We start from the raw sequence: 27,639 nt of genomic DNA on the forward strand, positions 1-27,639 counted from the left end.
CCTCGCCCGCCGAGGCTCCGCCCTCAGCTCCGCCCCAGCGCGGGGCGGGAGGCGGCGGCCGCCATGGCGTTGTGCGGGGCGCGGTGCGTGGCGGGGAGCCGGGCTCGGGGTTGCCGTCCCTGCGCCCTGGGAGCTGCGGGGCCCGTCCCTTGGTGACCGGCACCCGTGGCCCGGGGGAACGGCGCGGAGCTGCCAGGGGAGGGGCGGCTGGGGGTCGGGGAAGGGCGGTGAGCACGGCCCGAACTGCCGGAGCTCAGGGAGCGCTGGGACGCCGCTGTGAACCTTAGGGGCTTGGGTGGTACAGCGTGGTTCCGTGATCTAACTGCCCATAAGAGCACTGCAGTTCCCCTTAAGACGATGGATTCTCGGCTTTAGAAGCCTTTCAGGAAGGTGACGTTCAGCCATGCTCACATCTCTGACACGGCGCTTGGGGTCAGTGAGGAGCGCGAGCTGGTGGTGAGGTCGTAGCCCAGCTCTGCTGCTGGCACACAGGCTGTGCAGCCCCCTGGCACGGCTGGCGGATTCGTTAGGGCTTGTTCACAGCACCAGGTGTCCATGTGAACAGAAAACACCTGAGGAGAGCTGCAGAGCTCCAGCAATGAGATCCCACTTCTTCCCCCTTGGTTCAGGGGGTAACCAGTGAGGTGTTGATCCCCATTACAGCTCTTCTCGTGGTAAGTGGAGCAGGGAACTGAAGAGGCCAGGAATCTCTGAAGTTGTGAGGCTCTTGGTGGGCGTGATGATAGATGGGAGGAGCCGTGTTCATGGTGGAAATGAATCAATACGTGCTTCAGAAACCTGTGCTGTGGCCGTGCATGGTCTGACTGTCACCTTTCTCCTTGGGCAGCTGTCAGTGTTTGCTGAGCCTTCCTCTGCAGCGCAGCTGTCTGCACAGCACAGTGAGGCTCCTGAAGAAGAAAACTGCCGCAGAGAACTGGTGGCTGGAGCGGCAGTTGAGGGATCCCTTCGTCAAGGCAGCGAAACAGCAGCATTACCGTTGCCGGAGTGCCTTCAAGTTACTGGAGATAGATGACAGGCTTCATATTCTCCGCCCAGGACTTTCCGTTCTTGACTGTGGAGCAGCACCTGGTGCTTGGAGTCAGGTTGCTGTAGAGAGGGTCAATGCCTTAGGTACTGGTGAGTGCACATTGTTGGTGTTCGGGATGGGGAGTGGTTTGTGTGTTTTGAGATGCTCATAGTTATAAGGAAAAGCATTATCATGTGTACTGTTGTTGGATTATACTGCCAGCTCTGCAAAAATAAAAAAACAAAAAACCTCCCAAAAACACAATAGGATTACCTCTTGCCTATCTGATGTAACTGGGTTTTAATGTTGTAAATGCTTTGACTAGTAGCAGACCATGTCGCTGCATGCAGCAAACCAGTTATGGATGGGCAGGAAGTCTGTGGCAGGCAATAACTTTTTGTTTACTGAATATAACAGAGTTCATGTATATGCAAGTTGTTTTCAAGCACAAGAATTCAATTTGATGTTCATCCTTACAACCTAGATCCTGCTGCCCCTACTGGCTTCGTCCTTGGAGTTGACCTCCTACGGATTTCCCCGCTGGAAGGCGCAGTCTTCTTGTCACAGGCTGACATTACAGACCCAAGCACACAAAGGGCGATTCAGAATCTGCTTCCTGCAAAGAAGGTGGATGTTATTTTGAGTGACATGGCACCGAATGCAACAGGCATTAAAGAGCTGGATCATCAGAAGTTGATCGGTTTGTGTTTAGGCCTTGTGAATCTGTCACAAAGTATTTTAAAGCCAAAAGGGACAATACTGTGTAAATTCTGGGATGGACATGAGTCCCGTGTTCTTCAAAACAAATTGAAGGAGCAGTTCCAAGACGTGAGAACTATAAAGCCTCAGGCCAGTCGGAAGGACTCATCTGAATCTTATTACTTGGCAAGATTGTACAAAGGGAAATGAAAGCTGGGAAATGCAGAATATCAAACAGGTGATCAGAGACAGACTGGAAATCTGAACGTGGCATGTGTTTAAAGAAAACTCCCAGCATGAAGATCCCCAGCTTGAACTATTAGATTGCTGAGAACAACCTCGGGAAATCTGCTGCAATTCTCACAAAGTACATCATGCTTTTCAAATATGAAAATAAAACCAGGGTGCTGCCCCACTGAGTTTATCCACTAATTGCACAAGCAGAGACATCCAATCTAGCTTCACACCTGTGGAGAAAACAGTTGGGAATGGAGAGCAATAATGGAGAGCAATAATCTGAAAGGCAACCTCTGGGGCTGTTGTAATGGAAATGAAAATAAAGCAGTGATTATATGAGTTCTTAACGTGTGCTTGAAAATCATTGCATTTCTAATGCTGTCAGATTTGAGACTAACCATAAAGGCGCTTGTCAGAATGAGAAGGGCTGGCTGGGGGGGGGTTGAGCCAATTTATTTCCTCTTCATCTTTCCTAAAAGCTGATGTCATTTATTAGCACACATCAAAACAGCGTTTTTGTGCACGTCAGAATCTGCATTGTCACATGTGGTCTCCAATGCAGACATTTCAAATGTCCGGCTCTGGCCCTGGAGTATTCAGCTGATGGCTTTGCTGCATTTCCTAAAGATACAGCTTACGTTTAGAAATTGCTACTTCACTGTGCTCATAAATCCAGTGACAGCAGGGCAGCATCGCCGCAGCTGAGACAATTCCTGCCTACTTTCTCAGTAACGTTTTATGGCTGACCAGTAATGCTTATTAGGCAAAATGACAAGATTTTCCTAGAGCCCAGACAGGTAGAACTACTGATAAAACCGTGACTGAGTTGCCAGAGTTCAGTTTGCAAAAATAGATTTGGCCACTGCCTTATCTGGAAGCGACGGCTCCTCCATTAAACAGCGCTGCTATAGGGCTGGCTGTGCCAGGAGTTGTAAAAGGGGCTTTCGCATCTTCCTCGTCGTAAATATACCATTTCGAATGGCTCGCGGATTTATCAGATGGCAACTACTGTGAACTTCCGTTTTTCATTTCCACGCGATTGCCAGCAGGCTCGGCACAGCCCGGCCCGCCGCCACACAGCCGCGCCGCGACCCGGGCGGAGCATTACGGTACGAACATGAGCTGCGCGCCTCGTGCCGTCATTACGGCGTGGCGGGCCGCTCTTCTCGCGAGAGGCGGGCGCGAGTTCGCGTGAGATCTCGGCGGCGGGGCGAGGAGGGAGATCCAAGCGGGCAGCGGCGGTGAGTGCGGGTGGAGGGGGAGCGGCGGGGAGGCGGCGTGCAGCGCTGCGCCCGGGGATCCCGCACCGCACTGCCCGCCGCAGCCCGCCTCCGCCCTTTGGCCTCGCCCATGGCTGAAGGCGGCGCTATGGGAGCGAGCGCGGCGGGCAGCGCCGCGTCCCCGTGCTCCCGTCCCGTGAGCGCAGGGCACGGCTGTGCCCCGCTCTGCCGTCTCGCGGACGGAGCCCCTCGCCCCGTGCTGCCCGTTCTTCGGCTGCTCGCGCCGAGGTGGGGTTGGGGGCTGCTGTGGGGCGCTGCACGGAACAAAAATAAAACAAACGGTGGTGTTTTGCAGCAGGGCAGCAGGGCGTGCCTGACTTGTTTGCTGGTGCTGTCCCTGTTCTCCCCGCGCCCGGTTTGAGATCGGTTTGCTGGAAGCCTGTTGGCAGCGCTGTCTTGTCGTGCGTGGTAATGCAGTGCTTGTTTCTAATAAACGTTTTCGTTTGGGTTTTGAGTGATCTCTTCCCAGCGTGCTTCTGTTGTATCGGCTCCTTGTGATGACGTGAGTCCAAAGAGTGTTATTGCCGTGAGCTGGTGGGCCTGAGGGTCAGCCCTCAGCCTGGGCTGCTGTAAGTCTGTGTGTGACCCGGTGCCTTTCCTGGCCCGGCCTCCTTTTGTGCTTCTGGGACTTGTAGGGCTTGCAGTTTCAGAGGAATTCACTTAAAGCTTCCCCAGGCATTCTGGGAGCGCCTTGCCAGCCTCTCTGACCTCCAGTTTTAATGCGTTTGTGGCCATTTAGTGCTATTGCAAATCTAAAGGAAGATTTTGCAAAAACTTCTACATGAACAAGGAGCTACGTCTCGCTGATGGAAGCGGTCTGTCAGGAGTGAGACGTGTTGAAAGTTATACCAAAGTGCTGTTTGGAAACCAGAATCAGGCTGCTTACAAGGCAGAGCTTGCTATCCTTGTGGGATTTATTCTCTTCCTGCCCCAGCCCTTTTTTTGTTTGGGGGGCAGAGTAAGGAGTTCTTTTTGTGTGATGTGCTGCAGAGCTTCCTGTCCTGTGGTGTTAACTTGTATCCCTGAATCTATCCTGCTTCCAGAGGAAGGGAGAGCTCATTTTGGTGTAACTTAAGGCAACTTCTGTTTGTATATTAACTTGCAGAGATTCGGGGGAATGTATCTAAATAAAAGCAAACCACTTTGGTTATAACACCAAGAAGAGGACAGTTTTTTTTGCCTCAATTCTTCATTCCAGAGATCTACAACTTCTGCCTCAGCTGTGTGGTGTTTTCTGGTTGAGGTGACCCCAGCAGTGGCAGGCAGGTTAGATGCTGTGCCGTGTAAGATGGAAGATGTTGCATTTTGTGCCATCTTAGGGCAGATGTGTATATATACATATATATATATTTTTTTTAGTAGAGCATCTGTATACTCCAGATTGCTCTGGATGCTTCACTGATAACTTTTTATGTATTTCCAGAGCTATGGAAGACTTGGAAGGTAATACCACTGTCTTCTCCACCTTGAGATCCTTCAACAACTTCATTTCACAGCGTATGGAGGGGGTGTCCGGGCAGCCTGTGCCGGCATCATCTCAGAGCTCCTTGCAGATTCAGTACCAGCAGAGGGTGCAGGTGAGGTGTCCTCAGCGTGCTGCTGCCTACGGCTTCTCTTCTGTATGGCTGTAGCCTCCTTTGCATCTAAGCATTGCATTTCTAAGCATTGGGGTTATTTCATTAAGATGTGACCATTCTTTATAAAACTGCTACTCATGCATGCTCAGTAACAGAGATTTATTTTCTGAGAATGTTCTAGAATCTTTATACTTGTTAATGTAATTCCAGTAAGTTGCTTATTTACCTTAAATTTTCCTTGTGTGGAGACATGGAAGAGACTTGCTGTGGCTTCAGTATGCCAGTCAGCTGGGATTTCTTGTCTGCCTCTCTCTGTATCCCCAAGTCATCTTGACTTTTCCTGCAAGCTGCATTTTGCTCTTACAGCATGTGATAAGTTGACATCTTGCATCGTAAGCTCTATTATGCTGCAATAAAGTTTCTGTATTCTATTTCTAAGTAGGGCTCTAGATAATAGTATGATATCATTGCCTTTTAATAAAAAACTGCTTTACATTTGTAATATTAAAAGTACTGAAAAAATGTGTGGATTTTTTGTCAGTGGTGCATCTCTGGTTGCACCACCTCCAGAAGTGATATAGAATGTACATTGCTTAGAAGAGAGGTATTGTAATATACCTCTCTTGGTAAATATATCTCTCCAATTTAATTGCAATGGCAGCAGTGCCAACCATGTGTGTGTTGTAAAGTAATGTAATCTGAAGTGTCATATTGTAGCAGGTCATAGAAAAAAGAAAACACGTTATTTTGCTCCACGCTTACACTTAATTGGGTGCCTGATCTCTGCTTATTGGTAGCTGCTGTTAATCTTATAATGCTTGGGGGGTTTTTTGTAATTCGTAATTTTGTAATTAACATTTCTTAGATAGAGGAATGCATTTTGTCAGATAAAGTACCTCTAGAGATGGAATGAGGAATCCTGCACGAAACTCTAAACTGAAATTCAGAACTTAAATTCACGTCCTTCCAGCTAACGCTGTTTTGATTCAGGTTCCTGGACGTGTGGTTGAGCTCTTGGCCTTGGCTTCCTGATCTGCAGCTGGTCTGAGAGGACAAGCACCACAAATGTGGTGACAGTTGCCTTTTAGTTTGTGAAGTGCTATGCAACTATCAGCTGGATAGTACAGAGCAGGGGGTAGCAGTATTATTGCAGCACTGTTAATGATGCGTGCTGTCTCTTTTCACGTATGAACTGGACAGTTGGAAGAACAAGCTGGGCAGATCCATTCCAAATCGCAGCTCCTGCAGGTGGAACGGGAGAAGATGCAGATGGAGCTTAGCCACAAACGAGCTCGCATTGAGCTGGAGAAGGCAGCTAACACTAATGCCAGAAACTATGAGGTAAGAAGAACAACCGTAGGTGGTCTGTTATCGCGAGTCTGAGTTAGAACGTGTGGTGTTCTGTGTTGGTGTTTTAGTTTGGGTCAGGGAAAGGCTTCTGGCTGTTCTCGCGTGCTGCGCTTTGGTTTGCAGTGCTGTGTCTCAGGGTGTGCATACCACACTCTTTTTGGATGAAAGTAAACTAAAAGATGCAGTCCAGGAGCAAGTGCTCTCTGGCACTGGGAGCTCTCTGGCTGCTAATGAGCACTCAGTCTTCAGAGCAAGACTTGAGCTCATGTGTAGGGAAGACTTCTGAGGGGCATATGGTGTGCATGCCTTGTGCTACTTGCTAACGTGCACAAATCCTGTGTGAATGTCAGAACGTTGTTTGCTCAGTGAGCAGCGATCTGATCACTGGGGTTTGTCAGCGTCGCGTTGGAATTGTCATGGGTAGCAGTAACAAAAAGGGATTTGTGCTTTGTTTCTCCTGGAAATATTTAAGCGCTTTTTTCTCCCCAACGTATTTAAACTTCTGCTGGCACAATTGCAAGTATTTCATTTTTGTGACTGTAATTTAATTGGAATGGCAGCGGTGCCAACCGTGCACTGTCACACAAGAGGGCTTTCATTGATAAGACTGTGAGCCTCACTCGGGGACTAATAGCTTTTCTTGGTTTCTGACTTTATGCCCATATATGTTTGTTTAGCTTTGTCACTGCAAATGGCAGTAGAGCTCTGGGTTCTGTATGATAATAAAGGTCTTACATGCAACTGATTATTTAAAATGACTTCTTTTAAGCATGTTTTGTTGTGTTTTTAAGAGTGTTGGGTGGTGGATTTAGCGTGTGGTTGTGAAATAGTGGGTCAGTGACTCAGGTCTTCATTCCTGTTGAAGTCAGGTGATACAGGATTAAGCCATGAAGAGTTCAAACTGGAATCTAGCTGAGTCAGTCACAGAAACCCTTGAAATACTAGTGCAGAAAAGGGAGCAGCACTAATCCAGCACTGTGCTAATCACCCTGCTCAGATTCTGTGTTTTTTTGAGTCATGTGAATGAAGGTTTTAGGAAGCTGCTTTGCATAATCCTTACTTACTATGTAAATCCATGTCTCGATTTGCTTTGATTAGCAAAGCAATTTACTACAGATTTTTCAAATAAGCATTAATCAATTTGTGGTAGGAAAAAACTGAGAAGGTGTATGAAAGATTGTCAGAGTGCAAAAAGGTTTGTTGTGTTCATTGATGACACTGCGCGTTTAATTTCACTTGCTTCTCCATTAAATAACCTCATACAACTGCCAGAAGTTGCAGAGGAAAGTTTGTCTTACTGACCCAACTACCGAGCTCTGAGGTTCTGAAAGTCCACTTGCTATGTGTGGCTGAATTGCAAACCAGAGCATGGAATGTTTTCATCTTTGATCTGCTGTGGAGTGTACAGTGGAGTCTGTGAGGCCGTGTCTGCATTCCAGGATTCATGCCTCTAACAGAGGGAGCAAGGGTCTGTTTCCTAGCTTTGTTACTGCCAGGAGTTCCTTGGCGTTGAGCTGCTGGTCCTGTCCTTGCTAGTGGAAGGGTTGAAGGCTATTGGTGTAGGTAACATGGCTTCGTGGTGATGCTGTGGTGACCACAGCAATGAGGAGCAGAGGTGAGGGAGGTAAAAAGAGCTTCACCTTTGTGCTGGTTTTCTATGTCTTTTCATGTTGTTTTTTTCTTCTTTGCAAGCGAGAGGCTGACCGTAACCAGGAGCTGCTCACACGCATAAAGCAGTACCAGGAAAGGGAAACAGAAGCTGAAAATAAACTGAAGGAACAAATGGAGATGAACAAATCCTATAAGAAGAGTATGGAGACAATGAGTAAGAAACTGCAAGAGAAGGAGAGCAAATTAGCTGAAGCTAATGAAGTAAGAACAGAATAACTTTCTTATCCGTTTATAGATTCAGGTGACTTTGTAGTTCTTGTGAATGGAAAATGGCCGTTCTGATTTACAAAAAAAGAAATGTGTTGCTAGATGTCAGATCAACTTTGAATAAAGAATGCAGGAGGTGAGGAAGGAGATATTAAGATGGAAATTGTTCAGGGGCACTGGGGGAGTTGTAGTGTGGATGAGACTGAAGTTACCTACCGTTCATTCTTTGGAATCATTAGTTGGATGTGGATTCTGTGTACTACAATCCATAATCTCCAGTTTATTTTTTATTCCCACTAATGCAGACGATCACTATATTAAAAGGGAAGATATCTGAGCTACAATGGAATATAATGAATCAGGAGATGCAGATGACAAGCCAAGACTCGCAGAAGCAAGAGCTGATGGAACAGCTGGATGTTCAACATAAGTAAGCAGAAGATGAATAACTATGAGGAGAAAAAAGCAAACAAAACTTGAGTCTTATGCAGGTGTTGTCACTCAAAAACCTTTCAACGCTGTTTGATTTCCACTCTTCAAAGGGATTCTTTGAACTGGATGTGCAGGTTATAAGTGTTGTTTGAAAGTAGCTCTTAGGAGAATTTTATTTGTACCTTGAGGGGAAAAAAAAACCTCAAGTTTAAAATCTCTCTCACTGATGTTTCATGTTCATACTGGAGAGTTAACAGAAGGCAGGTGGGTGGGAAAGGCTGATCTGAATCTTATAGACTGAACAGAAGAAAAATATCAAGCCGTAAATCATAGGTGAGGGGTACTTGACAGATGAGTGTGTTTTTCTTTGCTTTCCTTGGTTTTCCTTATTTACTGTGTATAAATATTTATTGATTTCAGAATAAAAGAGGCTTGACTTTTTGGAATATTTCTCGAGGTGCATCTTTTCAGTGAAGAAATTGTTTTTTTTTCTCTCTGAATTACAGGAAGATTGAGTGTGAGGTGATCTTATATAACAGTACCAAACACTTTGTTAACAGTATTTGGAAATGTTTGTGTCGTGTCTTTCTCTGGTACATGTTTCCTGGGTGCTAAATCTCTTGTTTGTGTCTAATAGGAAATGGCAAGAGGCTACTCAGCAAATCCAGACATTGCAAGCAAGCCAGTCCCTACTGGCAGAATATGAACAGAAGATTAAGGTAAGACACTGGGTCTGTATGAACCTTGTGTTGATTTTCTTTAAAAACTTCTTCAGTGTCAGAGCAGAAGTATTCTGGATGAATGCTCTGTTTCATCTTGAGCCCAGTGCATTGGTATTCTAGAGCGACCTGGTGTGTTGGTTTTTTTTTCTTTTTTTTTTTTTTTCCCCCTGCTCAAATGCTGGAGAATGAACCTAGCAGCTGTAGTTTCTGCTTCCCAGAAAATCCTTTCTCTGGAGTTGAGGTTAGCTCTTTTCATAAACTGCAACTGCTTGCAAAGCTTTCAAAATCACAATAAAATGTAAGCGTAGATATTTTATGTCCTTTCAAATTACCTTGTATGTTGGTGTGTCTTTTCCACTTGCTTTTGATCTTCCTGGAGGAAGTAGGGTTGCTTTGCTCTGAGCGGATGCTGGTTATGACTTTATAGCATCATACAATCACAGAATGGCCTGGGTTGCAAAGGAGCACAGTGCTCATCCAGTTCCAACCCCCTGCTGTGTGCAGGTCACCAACCAGCAGCCCAGGCTGCCCAGAGCCACATCCAGCCTGGCCTTGAATGCCTGCAGGGATGGGGCATCCACAGCCTCCTTGGGCAACCTGTGCCAGTGCCTCACCACCCTCTGTATGGCAGAACTTCCTCCTAAGGACTTGCTTTGCTTGTAGCTGTTGTAAAGTTGTGCTGAGATATAGTCTCATTGCTCATTCTGTGATTGCAAGGAGAGGCTTCCATCTGTAGGCAAATCCATTAAAAAGAAAGGTGGAAAAACAAGGTATCAAACCACGTTACAGCTCTAAATAAATGTCCCCTACCTCCATAGAAATGTTTGCCATAATGCTGAAATGGGCTCTTATATCTCTTTTGATTCCTAATTCCTCAGGACTATCCAAATGTCCATCTTTACACTTAGTTAATGGAGGGCTAGAGGACAAGAAAATCTGAATTTTGGCTTAGTATGAAGTTGTTTTATTGACTGAGATTACTTTTTTCTTAGGAACTTAGGGTAAACAGAAGGGTGTAGAGAAGAAGCTAGCCCATGTGTTAGAAACGTAACAAATGCCCTTGTTTTGGATTTGACCGTGTGATCTACTGAGGCACGTTCTGAGTTTGGTTCCAGTCATTCATTGATTCAAGTTTCATAAGTACAAAGGAAATGTAATTTTTAAGAGTTCCAAGTAAATCATTGCCGTCCTTCTGTCATCTCTTGCCTTCCAGGACCTGGAGCAGAAGTTCTCCCAGCAGGAACACGATGCTGTTATCGTCAAGAACATGAAGACAGAGCTGGCCCGTTTCCCCAAAATGGAGCGGGAGCTGCGACAGCTGAGGGAGGAAAATGCATACTACAGGTGAAAGAAGGCCTCGGTTGTTGGGGGGGTTACCTTCTGTTCTTCTACAGCTCTTACAACTCCACTTTGTACACTTCCAAATCCTTCTGTCAGAATTACCAGGTTTACAGTGTGGCATGTGATACTTTCATATGGGAAACGTTAGAAGAAAGTTGAAATATCTCATGTAAATCCTGAACATGGGTTGATGGTTAACTGTGGACAGGGGTTGACAAGGCCTGCTAATCTTCCCTAACGCTCTGAAAGCCTCACACAATACATAGTGGTAACTTTGCATAGCAGTATCTATTTATTCAAACCATATTCGGTGCTTAAAGATGGCGATGAACTCTGTACAGGTTTGGGAAAGAAAGAACTGTAAAGAAAGCTGTACATGAAGTAACTAGAATTTAAATAACATTAAATATTACTACAGAGTTATTGTTACTCCTAGTCTGTTTGATAATCATTTTAAATTGATTCTCTTGGAATGTTTTCTCACTCTTGTTTTGTGCACCTGAAGCACCACGCTATCAACAGAAGTGGTTCTTTTCTTTTTTGAAAGAGTTTGTCTCACCCTTGCACAGCTCTGTTAAAGTGCAAGCAAGCAGCCTCAATACTGGCTCAGTCATCATAGACTACAAAAAACCTGCACTGTCTACCACTTGCTGTGTTCCAACCCTGCATTCAGCCAGGCTGAAGATCAGAGTTGGGAGCCTTGCAAGCTTTCGTGCTGTTTTGCCAATCAGCAAAGCTGATACAAAACTTCAGGTTGTTTGGACATAATTGGGATGGTGCTTGTAGTGGGAAAACTTCAATTTTTTTTTGGTAGCAGCAGCTTTGCAGTGGAGATGATAGAAGTGAGTCAGTTGAATGTCGTAATGTATGCTGTCATATTACTCCCTTGTAATTGCATGTATATGTGGAAGTTTATGAGAACATACTGACTTGTGTGACTTTTCATTTGCTGCCTGTCTTCTCACCACAGGGAAATGAAAGAAAACAATGGTTTGCTTAAAGAAGAAGTAGAAGGTCTCCAAAGAAAATTGGAACGCTATGAGAAAGTCCAAGCACAGTTAGTGACTGCTGAATTGGAAAATGAGGTGAGGAGCTAAGAATACTTGGAGGAGCAGAATGGGGTTTCCTTTGTTGCCCAGCCTGTGCTCTAGGCTCTCCCTGCATTGTCTTACTTGAGACACATTCGAAGCAGTGAACGTGAGCATGGCTTTCACCAACTTGACTGTCAACGTGTGAGAGTGAAGAATAAAAAGCAGCTGAGTCTGTTACAATCTTAGTGTTCTTTTTGGCTTTGCTATTGCATCTTTATTTTGGGGGGTGGGGGAGCATTAAGCCTGTGGTGTTACTGGGCACGTGTATGGTTAGAACCTCAGTACCCCCTTGGATTGCTTCCCTTGCACTACCAAGGCCAGAATGTGGTTTCAGTTGAGTAAAGCTGTCTTGTTTTCATCCCACCCTGTGTCAAGCCAAGAGATCAAACTAAATGTATAGACTTACTAATTTGCAGAACTACATTGGTGTCTGGTCAGATTTGGCTCACATGTTCTGGTACTGATACAGAAGCTGTAGAAGAAATTGGTGGAGAATTGTGTGCTTCAGCTACTGCAGTGTGAGTGTTGGGAATATAACTTGTTTTCTTCCTCTACAAAGTCTCATCTGCTAAGGTCTTGTACATTGGTAGTTGCTCACAGGTGTGGTGTAGCAGAAATGCTAAGTCATGGCTTGAAGCAGTGATTGAGCACCTGGTGGGAAGGCAGGGCCAAACTAGGGGAGCTCAGGTGTATGCAATGCAGCTGAGTGACCAGAAGGTGTGGAGCCAGGATCCACCCCTTCCCAGTCCTCATTTAAGGGTTGGCAGTGGAGGCAAGGGGATCTTTCAGGAGATCCCTGTCTGGCCTTTGAAGGTAAGAAGCTTATTTTCTGTTCTTTCTGTACCCCCTTTGCTGTTATGGCTGTGTGAATCTTTGCTTGCTGCAGCCCATCAGGGCTCTGCCATTCTGTTATCTTTGTTGTGCTTTGCTGTGGAAAATAAAATGCTGAAGTAAGATGTGGGTTCCACCCAGTATAACAGGGCTGTGGTGTCGGGGAAAGTGTTTGTAGCATCTGCAGTATGACAGCCCAGATGTGCTAGATAAGACAGTGAAATCCATAGACAAAAAAGAGAATACGCTGAGTTTGACTGGAGAATTATCAGAAAACTGTGGGGAAACAAGCTGTTGAAATGTTCTGCTGTGTCTCTAACTTTCCTTTGCTTTATATTTCAGAAACTTCTGGGAAAACTAAAAAGCTGGGAGAAACTGGACCAGAGCACTGGCTTGAATATCAGGTATGTGCTCAATGCATTGGAGGTAAAACTTTTCAAACACTTTCTCTTCCTTAGTTATTTGGGTTCCTCAAGTGTGGTGTGATGCTTTCTTACTATCTTTTATGTAGAAGCTGTTCTGATACTTATTATTATATATAAAAAGAGACATAAGATACATCCTGCTATAAAGTATCTTTGGGGGCAGACTTGTTTTTCATTAACTCAGCTTGACCAGCCTGGATTTAATTGAGTTCTTTGAACTTCTTGCATATAGCTTCATTGGGGTTTAGGTGGAGGTTCTCTTAACTTAACAGGAGAAATGGAATAAACTCAGTTTTTTAAAATTGAAAACAAACAGCTGCCAACTGGTGTTCTGTAAGACAGCCAATCTCTTCGTGTACTCCTCTGATGTCTGAAGCCTCAAACCTGGTTTTTTAAGGTCTTTGCTATGTATGTATGGGTACTGCTGAATTATGGCCTGAACCTCTGAGCACCTGGAGAAAAGACCTGGTCAGCCACAGGAGCACAAGTGCAAGCAATTCAGCTGTGTGACTGGGAGGGATGCAGCCTGGCTGCACCTCTCTTAGACCTCATTTGAGGGATGATTGGCACTGGGGAAGGATCTCTGGTTGGAGATCCCTCCTCTGTGGATTTTTTTTTCTGTGAGCCCAGTTCTTTGGAGACAGGTGAGCATTCCTCCTTTTCTAACATCCTCTCATTGTGCTGGTCCTTCTGCCAGTACAGCATAGTAACTCCATAGTACGATGAAAGACTGGAAGCGGTGAATCTCAGGATCTTTTTCTTCTGCTGCAGAACTTTCTCTGAATAGGTATGATGTATTTGTGTGGTTCAGCTCTGCTTTATCTTCCCTGAATGTCTGCATTATTATGCTAGAAGTACTGATGCTTCTTGCTTAAGAGCTGTTTTGATGTAATTATTGCACAGATCACATTTAATATTGGTTCAAGCTTTGAGCTGCAACATGAACTGCAAAACTTAATTATACCAATTGTTCTTTTATTGCATTCATTACACGTGTCTGAGTTATGCCTGCAGCCTAATAGGGATTATTTGCAAGTAGGAGTGTTTGGGTATGCATGTATGATTTGGGCACGTTACTGCTTCGTGTGACAGACACTTGAGTTCAGCTGAGGAAAGCCCCTGTAGTTCTTGCAGTGTTTTCTGTTTAATGATGATAACGACCCCTTTTCTAGGTGTATGAAGGTAGGTAATGTGCTTAAGATTCTCCTCTTCATTCTGATGAAGATGTGTGCGTTCAGATGGAATTAGAATTGGGTTACATCTCCAATGGCACAGAATGGACAGAACAAGCATGGACCCTTTTCAAAGAACTCATTCCACCAGACAGTAGAGTAAAAGCTTTTTACTTAGCTCAAGCTGTTAAAGGTTTAATGAGGTAATTTCACAGTGGGAGAGAAATGAAACCAAGTGATTCTGCCTGTTGAAGTCTAGTAACTCCTTCATTTAAAATCAGAATATTTGCTGTTAAGCATTGGGTTTTTGATTGGGCCACATTGTTTAGCACTATTGGTGGTATCTTCTCATACAGAAAAGGGAATTGCTCTTGAGAAGAATCATCTTTTGCATACGATCGTAGCAAGTAGAACTGGGTGATTATCTCCTCCCACCACTGTTTTTTCTTTCCTTCCTGTTGCTCTGATGTGTTTCACCATGAATTCTGTTCATTTTCAGCCAGTGTGATGATGATGAGAGATCACTGTCCTGGTCAGATTCCTCCATTATGCTGTTGGGGAAAGCTTGAGGAGAAGTTAATTGGCCATCTTGTAGAAGAAGAAAACGGGAGCAAGTTGGATGGTTGTCTGAAACAGCCAGTGTGGTGTGTTTGCTAGTAACTGGATGATCAAAGGGCAGGAGTGCATTAGGATTTTTCATGCTTTCTTACCACTTTCTTTAGTACAGAAAATGTAATGGAGTTGCAAAAGCTTGTGGCATTTTAGGAGAGGATGGTTTTTTGTTTCCTGCAGTACTTCCACAGGACTTATTCTGTGTCTGCTCCCAATGGTTCTGTTCACTGATTGCTGAGTCCCAGCAGGCTTTCTGTCAGATTGGCTTATGATCAGATCTGTGAGTCTAATTTTAAGGCAAAACACTTGGAAAGAAGATGCAGCTTTTAGGAGTGGAGTGGTAATCCTACTGTTTTAGCTCTTTCAAAGTTGCCAAAAGGAGATGAGTGCTAAGTGTTTTACTGTGCTTCACCTTTGGTTGAAATCATGTTCATTAGCAGTTTTCTCAAATAATTTTATGATTGCCAGTTCTGGATTCTTGTACTTGCAGTGAGGGAAGGTACTCAGTTTCTTGTGCTAGAAATCTCCTGAGCTTTTCCCATTGCTCTCAGAAACTGTGGAAACAGTGACAGTTCATCTGTTTTAGCTTTAATGCAGGAGTGTGTTTGCATGCTGTTGTGCAGTGTTTGTCAGCCCTTTTGAATTATACCTGCCTTACCCAAACATGCCATAATTGTGAAGCTGCATTGAGCCCAACCAGGAAAGTGATGTGTGCCATACTTACATGTGGTTCATGTATACACATAATGAATCCATGTGATCTTTTTTGCTTCCAGTTACGTCCTCTCGATATCTTGATCTTTTTGCTGCCTGCTTTCCAATGTTCTTTTATCTTAGATGTAACTTTGTTTTGTAGGAACACTTCTGGGTCTCTTTTGTATCAGTCTTGCTTGATATTCCTGCTGTAAGACTCGTGAAAGCAAGGCGTGTTTTGAAATTCTTGCTTTGTGAGTAGAAAGTACTGCTAATTTTTGATCTTAGTCTTTGAGGATGGCTACTGTGGGAGTCTGCTCTTGGGAAAGATTTAACATTGGGAAAACGTGCTGCTTGTTCTCTTCCTCCAGGCTGTGCTGACAGAGTTTGTATTTCTACAAAGTATGATGTTTGTGTAGTTATTGACCATCTTCATCAGCAGAATCTCGACAGGCTTGATTATTTTCTTAGAGGTTAGGGATGTTTTCTGTGTGATTTCTTGACTGCCACCTGCAATATGTATTTTAACAGGAAGGTATTACTGGAAGGCTGAGTGTTGTCAGTATGTGAGAAGGCAGAGGGTTTGTTTTGATGACAGTGTACGCAACCACCCACGAGGTGGCATCCTTTCACCTGCTGCTGTGAAAACTGCTTTCAGCTTCAGGCCAGCAGGCTCAGCCTGGGCTAAAGAAACATCATCTGGGTGTGTTAAGATGCATCAGCTTGTTTAACGGGAATCTGTCACTGTTGTTATTAAATCTTCTGAAAACTGCTCAGTGCTGCATACGTGCAGTTACTGTCTCAACATCCAGTTTCTTAGGGTAGTAAGATAGAATGGCATGGAGAAGATTTGAGCATGTTTCTCTAACACACACAGTTGAGCTTTTCTTTCAACCAACTTTAAGCTTCATATCTACACAGCACGTTCTTCACTTCTTGTTTAATAGAAGCTCTTCACAACCTGACTCTTCTTCCCCACGCAACATTATCGTTCTTGCTTCCTCTCCCTTTTGCAGCACATAGGAGAGACCAAATATAAAATGAGGATTCTCGTTCCATGAACTTGTTTTTAAAAATGTGTATTCAGAGAGTAGGCTCTTCTGTGCTGCTCAGAGATTCCAGTCGTGGCCTGGACCTTCCTGAACTACATCTGATATGGTTACAGTGGAAGACAGACCTTAGGCCCGATGCCTGTGGTGTAAGGCTGACCTGGAGAGACTCGTAGTTTTAATGAAGCATGAGTTTAGGGAGCACCTGTAGTTGTCCTTCACTTTACAAGGATGGATTTAGTTAGCTTCAGTGGCATCACACTGAGCTGGTGTAGCTGTTGTGTGCTTGCTGTCCAGACCTGGAGAGAAGTGCAGATTTGACAGCAGTTCAGGCCAGTGTTTAAGGACTGTTTTCACTTAGTGGAGCCTGCCAGCTGCAGACAGCAGGCACTGATCTGCTGACCTGTCGCCTAGAGCCAAAGAAGTGAACCTGTTAATGCTGACCTGGTTTTCTTTCTGAAGCATCTGTAGGCTGGCTGGCTGACAGATCCTGGGGACTGGCTTCCTGCAGTGCCTGAAACCAATTAGGGAGAGGAGATAGTGTGAATGTGTCTGCCTTTCCTCTCTAAGAAAGGGTCTAATTAAGTGGCAAGTAATTTGTAATTACACAGGTGCTACACAGTACAGTAGTCCTCCTGTGCTTGTTCTGCTCTTGGAGTTGGGGGAGGGGAGGAGAGGAGAGAAAAGGGAATCAAATTTCTTGATTCTGCATTTAGTGGTGGAGTAGTGCTCTTTCCTGTGAGTAGGAGAGAAAAGAGAATATTGGAGTTCTCTAGTTTCCTTTTTGAACTGTGATTAACTATGCTTAGCACTCTCTTCTATCCAAGGCATTGAATATCTTTGCAGTAGTGAATGAAGCTCATAATCTTCTCCTTTCTCAGGAGGTAGTAATTTACCTGTCTCTGAATGTCCATTATGAATAAGTCATTGCTGGCTTAAAAAAAGAAAAACTGTTGACAGGTATACAAAGCAGTGCATGCTGAAATAATTTGAATTGCTTTGAATTTGAGTGTGTGTTTTGGATACTTAATTAACTGGAACCAGTTAAGACAAGACTGGGGGGTGATTATTGCTGATTCTGGTGAGATCATAATGGGGGCATGATTGTGTCGTGGCCAAGCTACTACTTATATTGGAGTAGCCTGGTGTTGCCATCTGGTCTTGCATCACCAGGCAGGGATGAATGAGTGCCTTATGTTGGCTGTCATTGGACCACTGACCCTGAACTTAAAACACTGATTTCTGGTGTGGTTTTTTTTTTTTTTTTTTTTTTTTGCATTCTGGTTGAGGTTGCATAGTGGTGGATCCATACTTCAGAATTATGTTTCTAATTGAAAATGAGCATTAGTGTGGTATGTGGGAATTGAGATTTTGTGCACGTAAGCTTTAGGTAAAAAATTGTTCACAGATCCCAAGTTACATGCTGAAAGCTGCACTGCTGCTGACAAGATTCCCAATGTAAAACAAGCTGTTTTGTCACAGTGGGAATCCCTTGGGCACAAGAAAGGGAGATAAACACCACACAGAGGGCAACAAAAGAAGCAAACAAAAAGTGCTTGCTTTAGAAAATACACAGTTGCAAGTTCTTATGTTACCTTATGGGAGGAGTATCAACTGTTCTCCTCTATGGAGAGGAGATTTATTGTATTTTAGTTATCTTTCAGAAGTTTAATTTTATATCTTCTGCCTTCCACCGAAGATGGAGAACTCGCTCTGGAATGAGGGCTGTTGCATGCAGGTTGCTGATATCCCACAAAGTACCTTAAAGTAAGGATTTGTGCAGGATTCTGCACAGGGATGAATGTGTGAATTTCTCTTGTGCAGTCCTGCCAGGATGGCTCACAGTCAGCTTGCAGCAGTTCCTCTGTTTCAGTCTTGAGGGGATTCTGATGTGACTACCCGTGTGAAAACAATATGCTCACCTGGTGTTTTCTGATTCTTGAAGCACTGCAGCTGAAAGAGGTGGTTCTGTGTAGCAAAAGGTAATCAAGAAAAGAAAATGGATCAGCTTTAATCCAGATTGGGTACCTGATCACGTTTATTGCGTGGCTGTGTAAGTACTTGTGTAGTTCCAGCGCAGGGCAGAGGAAGTGCCATGAGCAGCTGGGGTTGGAAGGGAGGATGAGGATAATCATTGTGTTTATTTGTGACTGAGTGTTACGTGCTTTGCATTTGTAGGGCTTGCTGTGTGTAAAAGATGAAAGCTTTGCTTTAGAAACGCTTCACATTTTTGTGAGGGAGAAGTGCCTGAGCAGTTCTGACGGACCTTCGTGTTTGGCAAACAAGGTAGAAGTCTCAAGAGAAAACAAATTGTGGCTGTCTCACAGTAATGGTTTGTTTACTGAAGCCACCATTCTTTACACAAGGAAATAATGGAGGAGGCTGTTATTTGTTGAATGTGACATGCGTATGTTGGAGTATTGTTATAAGAACTTCTGTTGTTATCCTGTACTGCTAGAATGCACATGTTATTCTTTCTGCAGTGCCTTATGTTTTAGGTTTCCTTGATAGAGTGCTTTTTGTCTGTGGTAGAGAGAAAATATTCATTTGTCAACTCAAAACCTGAAACTCTAGTTTTCACAGGTAGCTGAGTGTTGTAGGTCTGTTCCTGCCACTTCACTGAGGTGCTGGGCGGTTACCTATCGCATCATTTCCCTGTCCAGTGTGAATTTTCTCTAAAAACATTGTACTTCTCTCTGGTGGTCAGAAGTGCTGTTGTTGCTTGTTGCCATTTTAATATCTCAGTGTAATAAATCTTGAGTGTAAAAGAAATCATGTAAGAAAGTGATGGGCCAGCACTCATGCCTGGCACACTGAGGTTGTAATCAGAAATTGGGTTAAGAAGTAAGCGAGCTTCCTTCAAAAATACATCTGTCCTTTGTGTTGCAAAGGTCTGTGAAGGGTGAGGGAAACTGTCTTTTTTGGGATCACAGCTCCAGAATTCTGGAGATAAAGAAGGCCGCTGAACAGCAGCTCAGCCCACCCTCAGTCTTGTTGAGGAATGATTTGAGGAACTGTGGCAGATCACTGACAAACTCTCTGGAGAACAATGAAATTGAAGAAAAGAGGGATGATTCCCACCATCTGGGTTAAGAACTCTTACTTTGGAAGTGCAGGTGACAGCAGACTCCTTCTGGGGAGGAGGAAGATCACCTATGTTCTACTGACTCTCTTTTGATCAGAATGCACAGTATTTTCCCAGCTTGCATAGGGCTGCATTTCCTGATCCAATAAACCTACAGCTGTTTTTTTCCCCTAGGAACAGGACTGGTTTTAGAAATGTGCTGGTGTTATCTTCTGCAAGTGTGCTGTTCCCCACTGGGGACTTGACAATCTTGGGCAAACTTGAACAATTCATGCTGCTGACATATTTCCTGCAAGTAGTATTTGAGATGCTGTTGGGAAGCAGTTGGGTGAGAGTAGCTCTACCAGCACGTAGTGACCCGTGCTATGTGTAAATGGGCTTGAACTCAGCTGCTCACTCTACTGTGAAGGAGAAGCTTTCAAAAGCACGGACACTTTTGTAAGTTGCTTTCCTTACATTAAGCAATCCTGTTTGCCTTAAAAGTGGAATTGTCATTTAAATAGCAAAGCTGAAGGGGATGCTGCCCTACGTCAGGTATTTGTGCTTGGTTTTTATTCAGCCTCTCATTTTGTCATTCCCACACCCATTATAATCTCTAGCTCATTTTTAGTTTTACCTTTTCAACTCTGTTCTGGAATTAAAATACTGAAAGATGCTAAATTTTCTAGGTGGATGTGCTGTGCCTTCTCTCTGATGTGCAATATCCTACACTTTATCTTCCAAGTTTGTCTTTGTAGGGAAACTTCTATGTAAAAATGTGTAAAACTGGTTACTAAAGATGCTTACTGAGAATAGTTTTCTTTTACCGTAGCAAATACTTAAAAACCATCCTTAAAATACACAAAAACAAAATGTTTCAGTAAGTGTTCATATTATTATAATGTTACTCCCTTGTATTAGTGGGCATGGCCTTAATATAAGGGCAATGCCTTTGTGGTTGGATCAAGGAGTAGCAATATGGATTGTTCCAGGCTAATATATCAGCTTTATTTGTCTAGGAAATTGATTATCTTGTCAAGCAAAGTACTGTAGATCTCACATAATTGAACTTCACTGAAACATTTGATCAAGAGAGCCATTTGGGAAAGTACAAACCGAGCAGGAGAGGTTGAAAATGACTAGAAGAACTACAGGATGTATAAAGAATTGTTTAAGCAATAGTAGATGAAATGTTGTTGAAAGAAAAATACATGGATGAGCCGAATTCCTTAAAGATTAGCCTTTGGATCCTCTTTAATATTTCTGCACGTGACTTTGTTGCAGAAAAATTGATGTGTGGTTGTAGTGGAAATACTGAGTCATGGCTTGAATCACTGATGGAGCACCTGGTGGGATGGCAGGGCCAACCCAGGGGGCTCAGGTGCGTGCAATGCAATGCAGCTGTGTGACCAGAAGGGTGGAGCCAGGACCCAGCCCTCATGTAAGAGCTGGCAGTGGAGGTGGGGGCATCTCACTGGAGATCCCTGCCTGCCTGAGGCCTTTTGAAGGTGAGCAGCTTCTTCCTTTTATTTTTGTGCCTGTGGCTGTTGCATCTGAGCAAACCCTCACTTGCTGCAGCCTGGAACCTTGCTGTTCTCATTGCTGTGCTTTCCATTGTGTTGCAGTGCTAAAATGCTAAATGTAGAGGATTCTTAAAAATGCAAAAGCTGGACAGGTGGAACTGACTGACAGGAGTGGAAGTAAGGTGGAAGAAGAGCAGTCAGTGGAGCAGTCCCTCCACTGGTGAGGAGAATAAAAACATCTATGCTGAAGGCTAACACTGGATTTAAATCAAATCTCTGTAGCCCCACCATAAATACAGCTGGAAGGAGGCTTTAATTTGTGGGAAGGCAGCTGCCAGTGGGGTCAGAAGTACACAAATAGCTGCTGAGCTGCAGCTCCACAAGGTTATGAAAGATGGTGTAGATAGTAGAAAGATAACTTTAATCTAGAAGGTTCTTAATCCCATTTCTGTATGGATGTGGATTTTCCTTACTGTTGGCAAGGGGGCGATCTTAAGAGTATAAATGGAAACTTGTTTTTGGTTTGGAGCTGCTGGGATTGTTCAATATCAGGATTTTGAGAAGTGGAAATGGATAAAGGTGTTTTTAGTGTGCGTGTAGAACATGTTATATACAATGTGGGGGCAGGAAGATCAACAACTCAGATGTGGGCAGGAGCCTGGATGGTGAGGGCAGCTGACCTTTGCTCTTGTGAAACAGAATGCTAGAAAGAATGTGCTGAACTATTAAAAAGGCTTTACCTACTGCTGTAGATAAGATATGATCCACATCATCAGACACTTTTCTGAGCCTATTTGGTGCAGGTTATCTTGATAGTGTTTTGAAAGAGCTTCAGTTCTGGGTGGAACTTACCCACACCAATGCCTGGAGCTGGGATTTTGCTGGTAGCTTGGATGACGCTGCCTGAATCATTTGTCTTTGGTTTGACATCAGAACAGAGTTCTGTACTGGATCAGCTTGGTAATTTCTCGTTTTCTGTTTTAATTGTACTTCACAGGGTAGCTGGCATAGCAGCATCAAGATGGGGTGGGAGGAAAACAGAGGTGTATGAATATTAAACTCTTTCAGCATCGTTAAATTGCTGTTAGCTCTGACAAGCTAGCTTAAATGCCTTGTAATGTTACCATGTAAGCCATGTCCTCAAGCTCAAGTCTTTCTTCCTTTGGGACCTTTTTGCTGCTGAATATTTGTGATCAAAGCAAGTCTTCACCTGGGCTATGTTTTCTTTCCTCACAAGCTATGCTGTTGAAGAGAGCATGCTTGTAAGTATACATTTGTGGCTGCATTGTTTGGAGAGGGAAGAAAAAAATCAGTGTGACTTCTAGTAGCAAAAACACTGCATGTTTTGAAACGCTTCTTAGGGTGTAACTTGAAATGTTGCTGAGTTAGAAGATAAGTGCCTCCAGGTTCTCCCATCCTGGCTGTGATTACTTTAAAGCAACTTCCACAGAGGAATTGCCGCGTTGGATCAGATTATTTCCTAATGCACGTCTGGTCCACTGTGTGCAGCAATGGAATCCTGCTCTAAATAGGAGGGCACAGGCTAACGAGTGAGGCATGCAGCAGAAGAGTGAGGTTAGCTATCTTCCAGCAGCGTGGGTTGTATTTCAGTAGTGGGGATTTTCCTTGGTGTCCTCACCTGTTGTTTGTTGTTAAAGTAAAAAAAAAAAACCACCAAACTCTTGCAGATGGGAGCTGCTGTGTGTGCTGGGCATGTGATACATAGAGAAATGCTTTGCTTTGATACTGTTTCACTTCCTTTTTCTTTAAACCTTGAATTATTATGTAACAAAGTTGTGAAGTATCGCATGGAAGTAAGGCTGTAGAGGTGGAAGTGTAAGGAGCTTTAGTTTGCTCCCTGCTGCTGATGTGGGATGCAGGCAGTGCATTGATGAAGCTTATTTTTGCAAGTTTTTATCTCTTTTTATTGCCTCAGGGCTGCTGGTGCTCTGAAAGGTGCTCTGCATGTGTTTTGCTCCTCACCAAGCAGAGAAGCATTTCTCCTGATGAAGTCACATGTGCAGGGTGGCATTAATGGGAGAGGATGATGTGTTTTGGAGTAGTGTCAGAAGCCTCTGTGCAGTGCAGCAGCGTTTACTTTTGCTGCCTTTCGGTATCGGTGGAGCTCAGATCTGTCAGTCTGACCTTTCCAAGTGGGTGCAGTTGCAGCTTTTCTAGGAATGCATTTACTTAATCTTGAGCATCTCTTCTCTGCATTTCTGATGCCGCATTGACCATCCTGATGTGCTCCCTTTCTGTATGCTTTTCTCAGCAATCTTGTCAGTAAAATAAACAATTGCTGTGCCTCTTTGTTGGGGAGAAACATGCAACTATACAGGGACCGTTTCCTAGCACGTTCCTGCTGGAATTGCTTTTGATTTCTTGTTACTTGCTTAAGGTGTCTTCTAGGGGTGTTCTGGTAGGAGTAGCATATTGGTTTCTGTGAAAGGAAGATATATTTGTTGGATAGGAGAACATGGGAAAATCCAAAATCTCTTAAGTTAAGCTCTGCTGACCAGGTTCACTTTATTCCACTTCAGTGAAAAAATCCTTCTCATTTTGTGACGCCCAAGATATTCAGTGAAGGCTTGATATCCTGCTCACTTTTCTAAGAATGGCAGGAATTGTTATCTGCCTTTGAGAATGTGTGCAATATAACTCAAGAAATCAGCTTTTCATCAGTTACCTTGGGCAAGCATTGGTGTTACTTACAGCTCTGTTACTAGCTGAGTTCAGAAGATGATGCTTTAACCTAGTTATGGTTTCTTTAAACTTGATTTTACCATTAGGTTTGCAAATAACATTTCTGTCTATATGCTTTTGGTATTCCCAGAGTTAAAAGCTCTGTGGCTTCAGGTGGTTTTCTGCAAATTCATCAGCCAAGGATGATGGCATCAAGCCTGCTTTGTGACAAGCCTTTCATTTAGGTCTGATGGCTTCCAGTGCAACTTTGCCAAAGGCATCATCTGCCTTCTGGAGAGCTGGCCCACTTTGTCAAGGTGACGGAGCACCTATCAGCTTGCCTGCCTGCCAGGAGCTGGCAGGGAGAGATGCAGTGGGTATTTCCAAATAACTGATATATTTGGAAGGCTGGTAGAGAGGAATAGTGAAGAAGTACTCTGAAATATATATTTTTTCCAGTTGGGTAGACACAGGTCTTGGGAAATGTGTGCTCCTGTCTGTAAGGCTTGTCATAGCTGCTAAAGATAAACGTGCCTTTTCTCAACTTCAGTCTTTAGACTGTAGTTAGGTGCTTCAAATAGTTTATTTTTATTCTTGTAAAATATTTGTTTCCCATATTCTGTACTGTTTAACCACAGGGTGTCTATGTGAGCGTAAATTGGAGGCTACTGATTAAACCTGTAACTTGCACAGAATGTCATGGAGTGGCTTAGGTTGGAAGGGACCTTGTAGATGATCTTGTTCAATCCCTTACTGTGAGCAGGGTTGGCAGCCTCCAGATCAGGCTGCCCAGTTCCCCACTCAACCTCTCCAGGGATGGGGCACCCACAGCCTCTCTGGGCAATTTGTTTCAGCACCTCACCACCCTCTGAGGAAAAAAAAGTCTTCCTAACATCTAACCTAAATCTACCTTCTTCCAGTGTAATGCTGCTCCCGCTTGTCCTGTTACTATCAGGTGGTGTGAAAAGTTGGTCCCCCTGCTGCTTGTAAGCTCCTTTCAAGCACTGGGGTGGCTGCAGTGAGGTCTTTGCGTGGCTCTGCATCTCTCCTGCACTGAGGAGGCCTGGGTGTAGTAGTCCAAATAGGGCTCACAAAGGCAGAGTAGGGGGAGGCTATCAGCTCCCTCTTGCTGCTGGCCACCCCTCTTCTGATGCAGCCTGGAGTCAACTGTTTCTGGTTTGTTTTCATGATATTTGTTGGTAAAGCATCTGTCAGAAGTGACTTTCCTGGACAGTGTGCTGTGTGATGTTAGTGGTTAAAAGTCAGACAAATCTGGCAACATCAGTGCTCAAAGATTTGCACTTCTGTGCCTGAGATTGCTGAGCTTTTTAACATCATCCACCCGTTTTCTGAGGAGCTGGTTAAGCTGATGTTTAGCAGTATATATGAAAGTCCTGCATGGAGTTGAAGGACCTGACTGTGCAAACAAAGGGGGGCAGAGCTGAGGTCACTTGTGGTCTTAATCTTCATCAGCCTGACTTTGGGGCATTTACCTACACACAGTTAATATTTTTTCTCAAGTTATTTTGTCCATATTTGCGTAACCCCGTGCAGTTGTGCTCCTTCACAAGGAAGAGGAAGACAAATTCCCTATGCTAAAGTGCTCTTCCAAAGAAGATTATGAGAGGAGAAAGGGCAACGTGAGGGAGCCAGGAAGTGCTCATCAGTGCTGAGAGTGAGGTAAAGATGAATAGGTGTGAGTACTGAGGTCAAGGAGGTGCTTTGTGCTTTGAAAGTCAGCAGTGTAGCTGGGGAAGAAGCAGCAGAAGGGGGCATGAAGATGTGCAGGGCCTATAAAATGTTTATTTGGTCCTTTGGAACTGATACATGAGAGGGCAGTTACTGAAGTTTTAAAACCTTTATTCAGCTGGGGAGGGTGAGATGCTTCTAGTGTGAAGCTGGAAATCTGAACCACTCTATGGGATGTGAAATTACATGTGATGAGAGCCTTGCTGACCAAGCTGACTGAAGGATTTCATAGTTCAAGGAGCTGTCTCTTTTCTTGATGACTGGAAATCACAAGGTCTGTGTATGTGGTCTCCTGCATTTTCCATCCTTGCTGTGCTGAGGAGAGGCTGAAGAGATGTAGTTGAAACGAGAAGGAAATAACTACCATCATCTCCCCAAACTGCTGTGCTGTTGGAAGCAGCTGAAGGGCCCAGCTTGTCCTGCTGCTGTGGAGGAGCTGCAGTTCCCTTCTGCCTGAACAGTGAGCGTTGTATCTATTTGTACAGTAATGAACTGCTTTTGTTTCCTTCAGGAATGTGCTCCGCTGTCTGGAGCGTTTCCATTTACAGACAACCCTTGCCAAATTAATTTTATTTAATTATCTCCCAGAGCTAAGCTTGAATATATTTTGTGTTAAATTCACCGTTTCTCCCTCTTCTGAACGGAATGGACTTAATATCCTTGTTAAAATCTGATTAAAACTAAAATTGAGTTTTTTGAAGTCTGATTAGCCCATGAAATGGAATTTTTAAACCTAATTATGAATGGATTTGCATACATTTTTAGCACCATTGAAAAGAAAGTTGAAATATATTTATTAATGGAATCCTCTTCTACTGTCTCTTCGGGCCGTGATGGCTGCAGGAGGGTGGGAGAGGAGGAGGGAAGGTGGGATCAAAACCCTTCCTCTTGTGAAACATACCCTCTTCCCCTCAAATTCATTCTGGAGGTGGTTTGACTCTGTCTCATTTCTATTCCCTTCTGCTATGCAGCCCAATTTGGGTAACTGGCCTTTCACAGGTATTCATTTGAATGGATTTTGTGTATTTAAAGCCCTTGTGCTTTCTGAGGAGAGTGTGGGTGGAACAGCAACATTTATTTCAACTGTTATGCTCTTCCCCTTCTTTCCTGAAGTACCTGATGCAAAATCAATAGGCAGCTCACTTCTCTCCTTTCTGAGAAATTGTTTGAGCATTTTAAGCCCGACTTTAAAAGCATTGTCTGACTCTGTATGTGTGCATGGGATTGTTTATGTACTTCCCTGGGTTTGAAGCAAAGGTTTCCTCGTAGGATTTATGCCTCTCTCACTGCAGTACTTGTGTCCATTCCCTCAGGGCTGTGTGTGGTTCTCTATGGGAGAAGGAATGCCAGCAGAGAATGTATGAGCCTGTCAGAGCTCAGCTTTTGGAAGGAGGTGTAACGAGGAGCAAAATGCCCATGCACAGTGGGGCTGGTTTTGTGGAAGGCTGCTGTCAGTGTCACTTGTACTGATTGAGAAGATCATCAGCTTACAGGAAAGGTGGAAATTGGAGGGAGGGGAATAGCTTTTTTTAATTCAGTTTCTTCTTTCCTGGGGTCATGAAGAACTCTTTGCCCTGCATCAGTTCAAAATCTTAGTATCTTATCTCTGTCATTCTGCCGTGTGCCATCTGCAGGTTTTTTTTCCTGGCAAAAGTAATGGTAAATCTGGTAGAAAATGGTATTGTGGTAGCTCTAGAAACCCTGGACTCCTTGCGTAACTCTGGAAATGCTTTGCCATGGGGCTGACTGCTCTGTAGTTACTTTCGAGCAGAGGAAACTTATTTCCATACGCCCTTGTTTTCATTTTAATCCTGTTTTTGCAGAGATGGAGTATGAAACGTAGTGGAGGTTTTGAGTTTTGTAAGAAAAAGCCTGATTCTGGCACTGCTTCTTTGAGATGCTTCTGAAATGGGATGATCCATACGGGCAGCTGTGGCTCACCAGAGGAAGGAGGATTGAGCTGTGGATGGAGGATGCTTTCAGCTGGCACAGGCTCAAAATGTAAGCCAAAGTTGTTAAAGGACATTAAAAATTTTCTCAGGGAAGTAACAGGAAAGCATCAGAGTTCAGCCAAGCTTAGGGAGAAAGAAGCTGACTGTGGCATTACGTTGTTTTGTGGCTTAATGGCTGCTGCTTTTGTTTGCATTTGTTCTCTAAGTATCCAATCATAGAATGGCTTAGATTGGAAGGACCTTAAAGATCATT

At 44.0% G+C, this 27,639-nt stretch overlaps 2 protein-coding genes across 4 annotated transcripts in view; both read left to right on the top strand.

The window, feature by feature from the left end:
* The first annotated feature begins 33 nt into the window (after positions 1–33).
* Positions 34–2,302, top strand: MRM2 (mitochondrial rRNA methyltransferase 2). 3 transcript variants are annotated; one of them, XM_042827969.1, is made up of 3 exons: positions 34–83; positions 848–1,137; positions 1,512–2,302. In XM_042827969.1, exons 1-3 carry the CDS (start codon positions 64–66, stop codon positions 1,934–1,936), a joined length of 735 nt encoding a protein of 244 aa, XP_042683903.1. In that variant the 5' UTR covers positions 34–63; the 3' UTR covers positions 1,937–2,302. The 3 variants fall into 3 exon arrangements, with proteins under 3 accessions (XP_042683903.1, XP_042683901.1, XP_042683902.1); XM_042827967.1 differs by having other exon boundaries at positions 61–107; XM_042827968.1 differs by having other exon boundaries at positions 61–107; positions 848–1,131.
* Positions 2,303–3,154: 852 nt separating this feature from the next.
* Positions 3,155–27,639, top strand: part of MAD1L1 (mitotic arrest deficient 1 like 1) — a 321,305-nt gene continuing 296,820 nt past the window's right edge. The window contains exons 1-9 of the mRNA XM_042828240.1: positions 3,155–3,204; positions 4,667–4,820; positions 6,021–6,161; positions 7,863–8,042; positions 8,354–8,478; positions 9,118–9,199; positions 10,416–10,546; positions 11,514–11,628; positions 12,808–12,869. Coding sequence (XP_042684174.1) covers positions 4,671–4,820; positions 6,021–6,161; positions 7,863–8,042; positions 8,354–8,478; positions 9,118–9,199; positions 10,416–10,546; positions 11,514–11,628; positions 12,808–12,869 — 986 coding nt within the window. The 5' untranslated portion in view covers positions 3,155–3,204; positions 4,667–4,670. The remainder of the gene's footprint in view (positions 3,205–4,666; positions 4,821–6,020; positions 6,162–7,862; positions 8,043–8,353; positions 8,479–9,117; positions 9,200–10,415; positions 10,547–11,513; positions 11,629–12,807; positions 12,870–27,639) is intronic.

This window comes from Centrocercus urophasianus, unplaced genomic scaffold (genome assembly GCF_019232065.1).
Source record: "Centrocercus urophasianus isolate 14NV4802_14NV808 unplaced genomic scaffold, USGS_Curo_1.0 seq_29, whole genome shotgun sequence".
In the NCBI taxonomy this organism is placed as follows: Eukaryota; Metazoa; Chordata; class Aves; order Galliformes; family Phasianidae; genus Centrocercus; species Centrocercus urophasianus.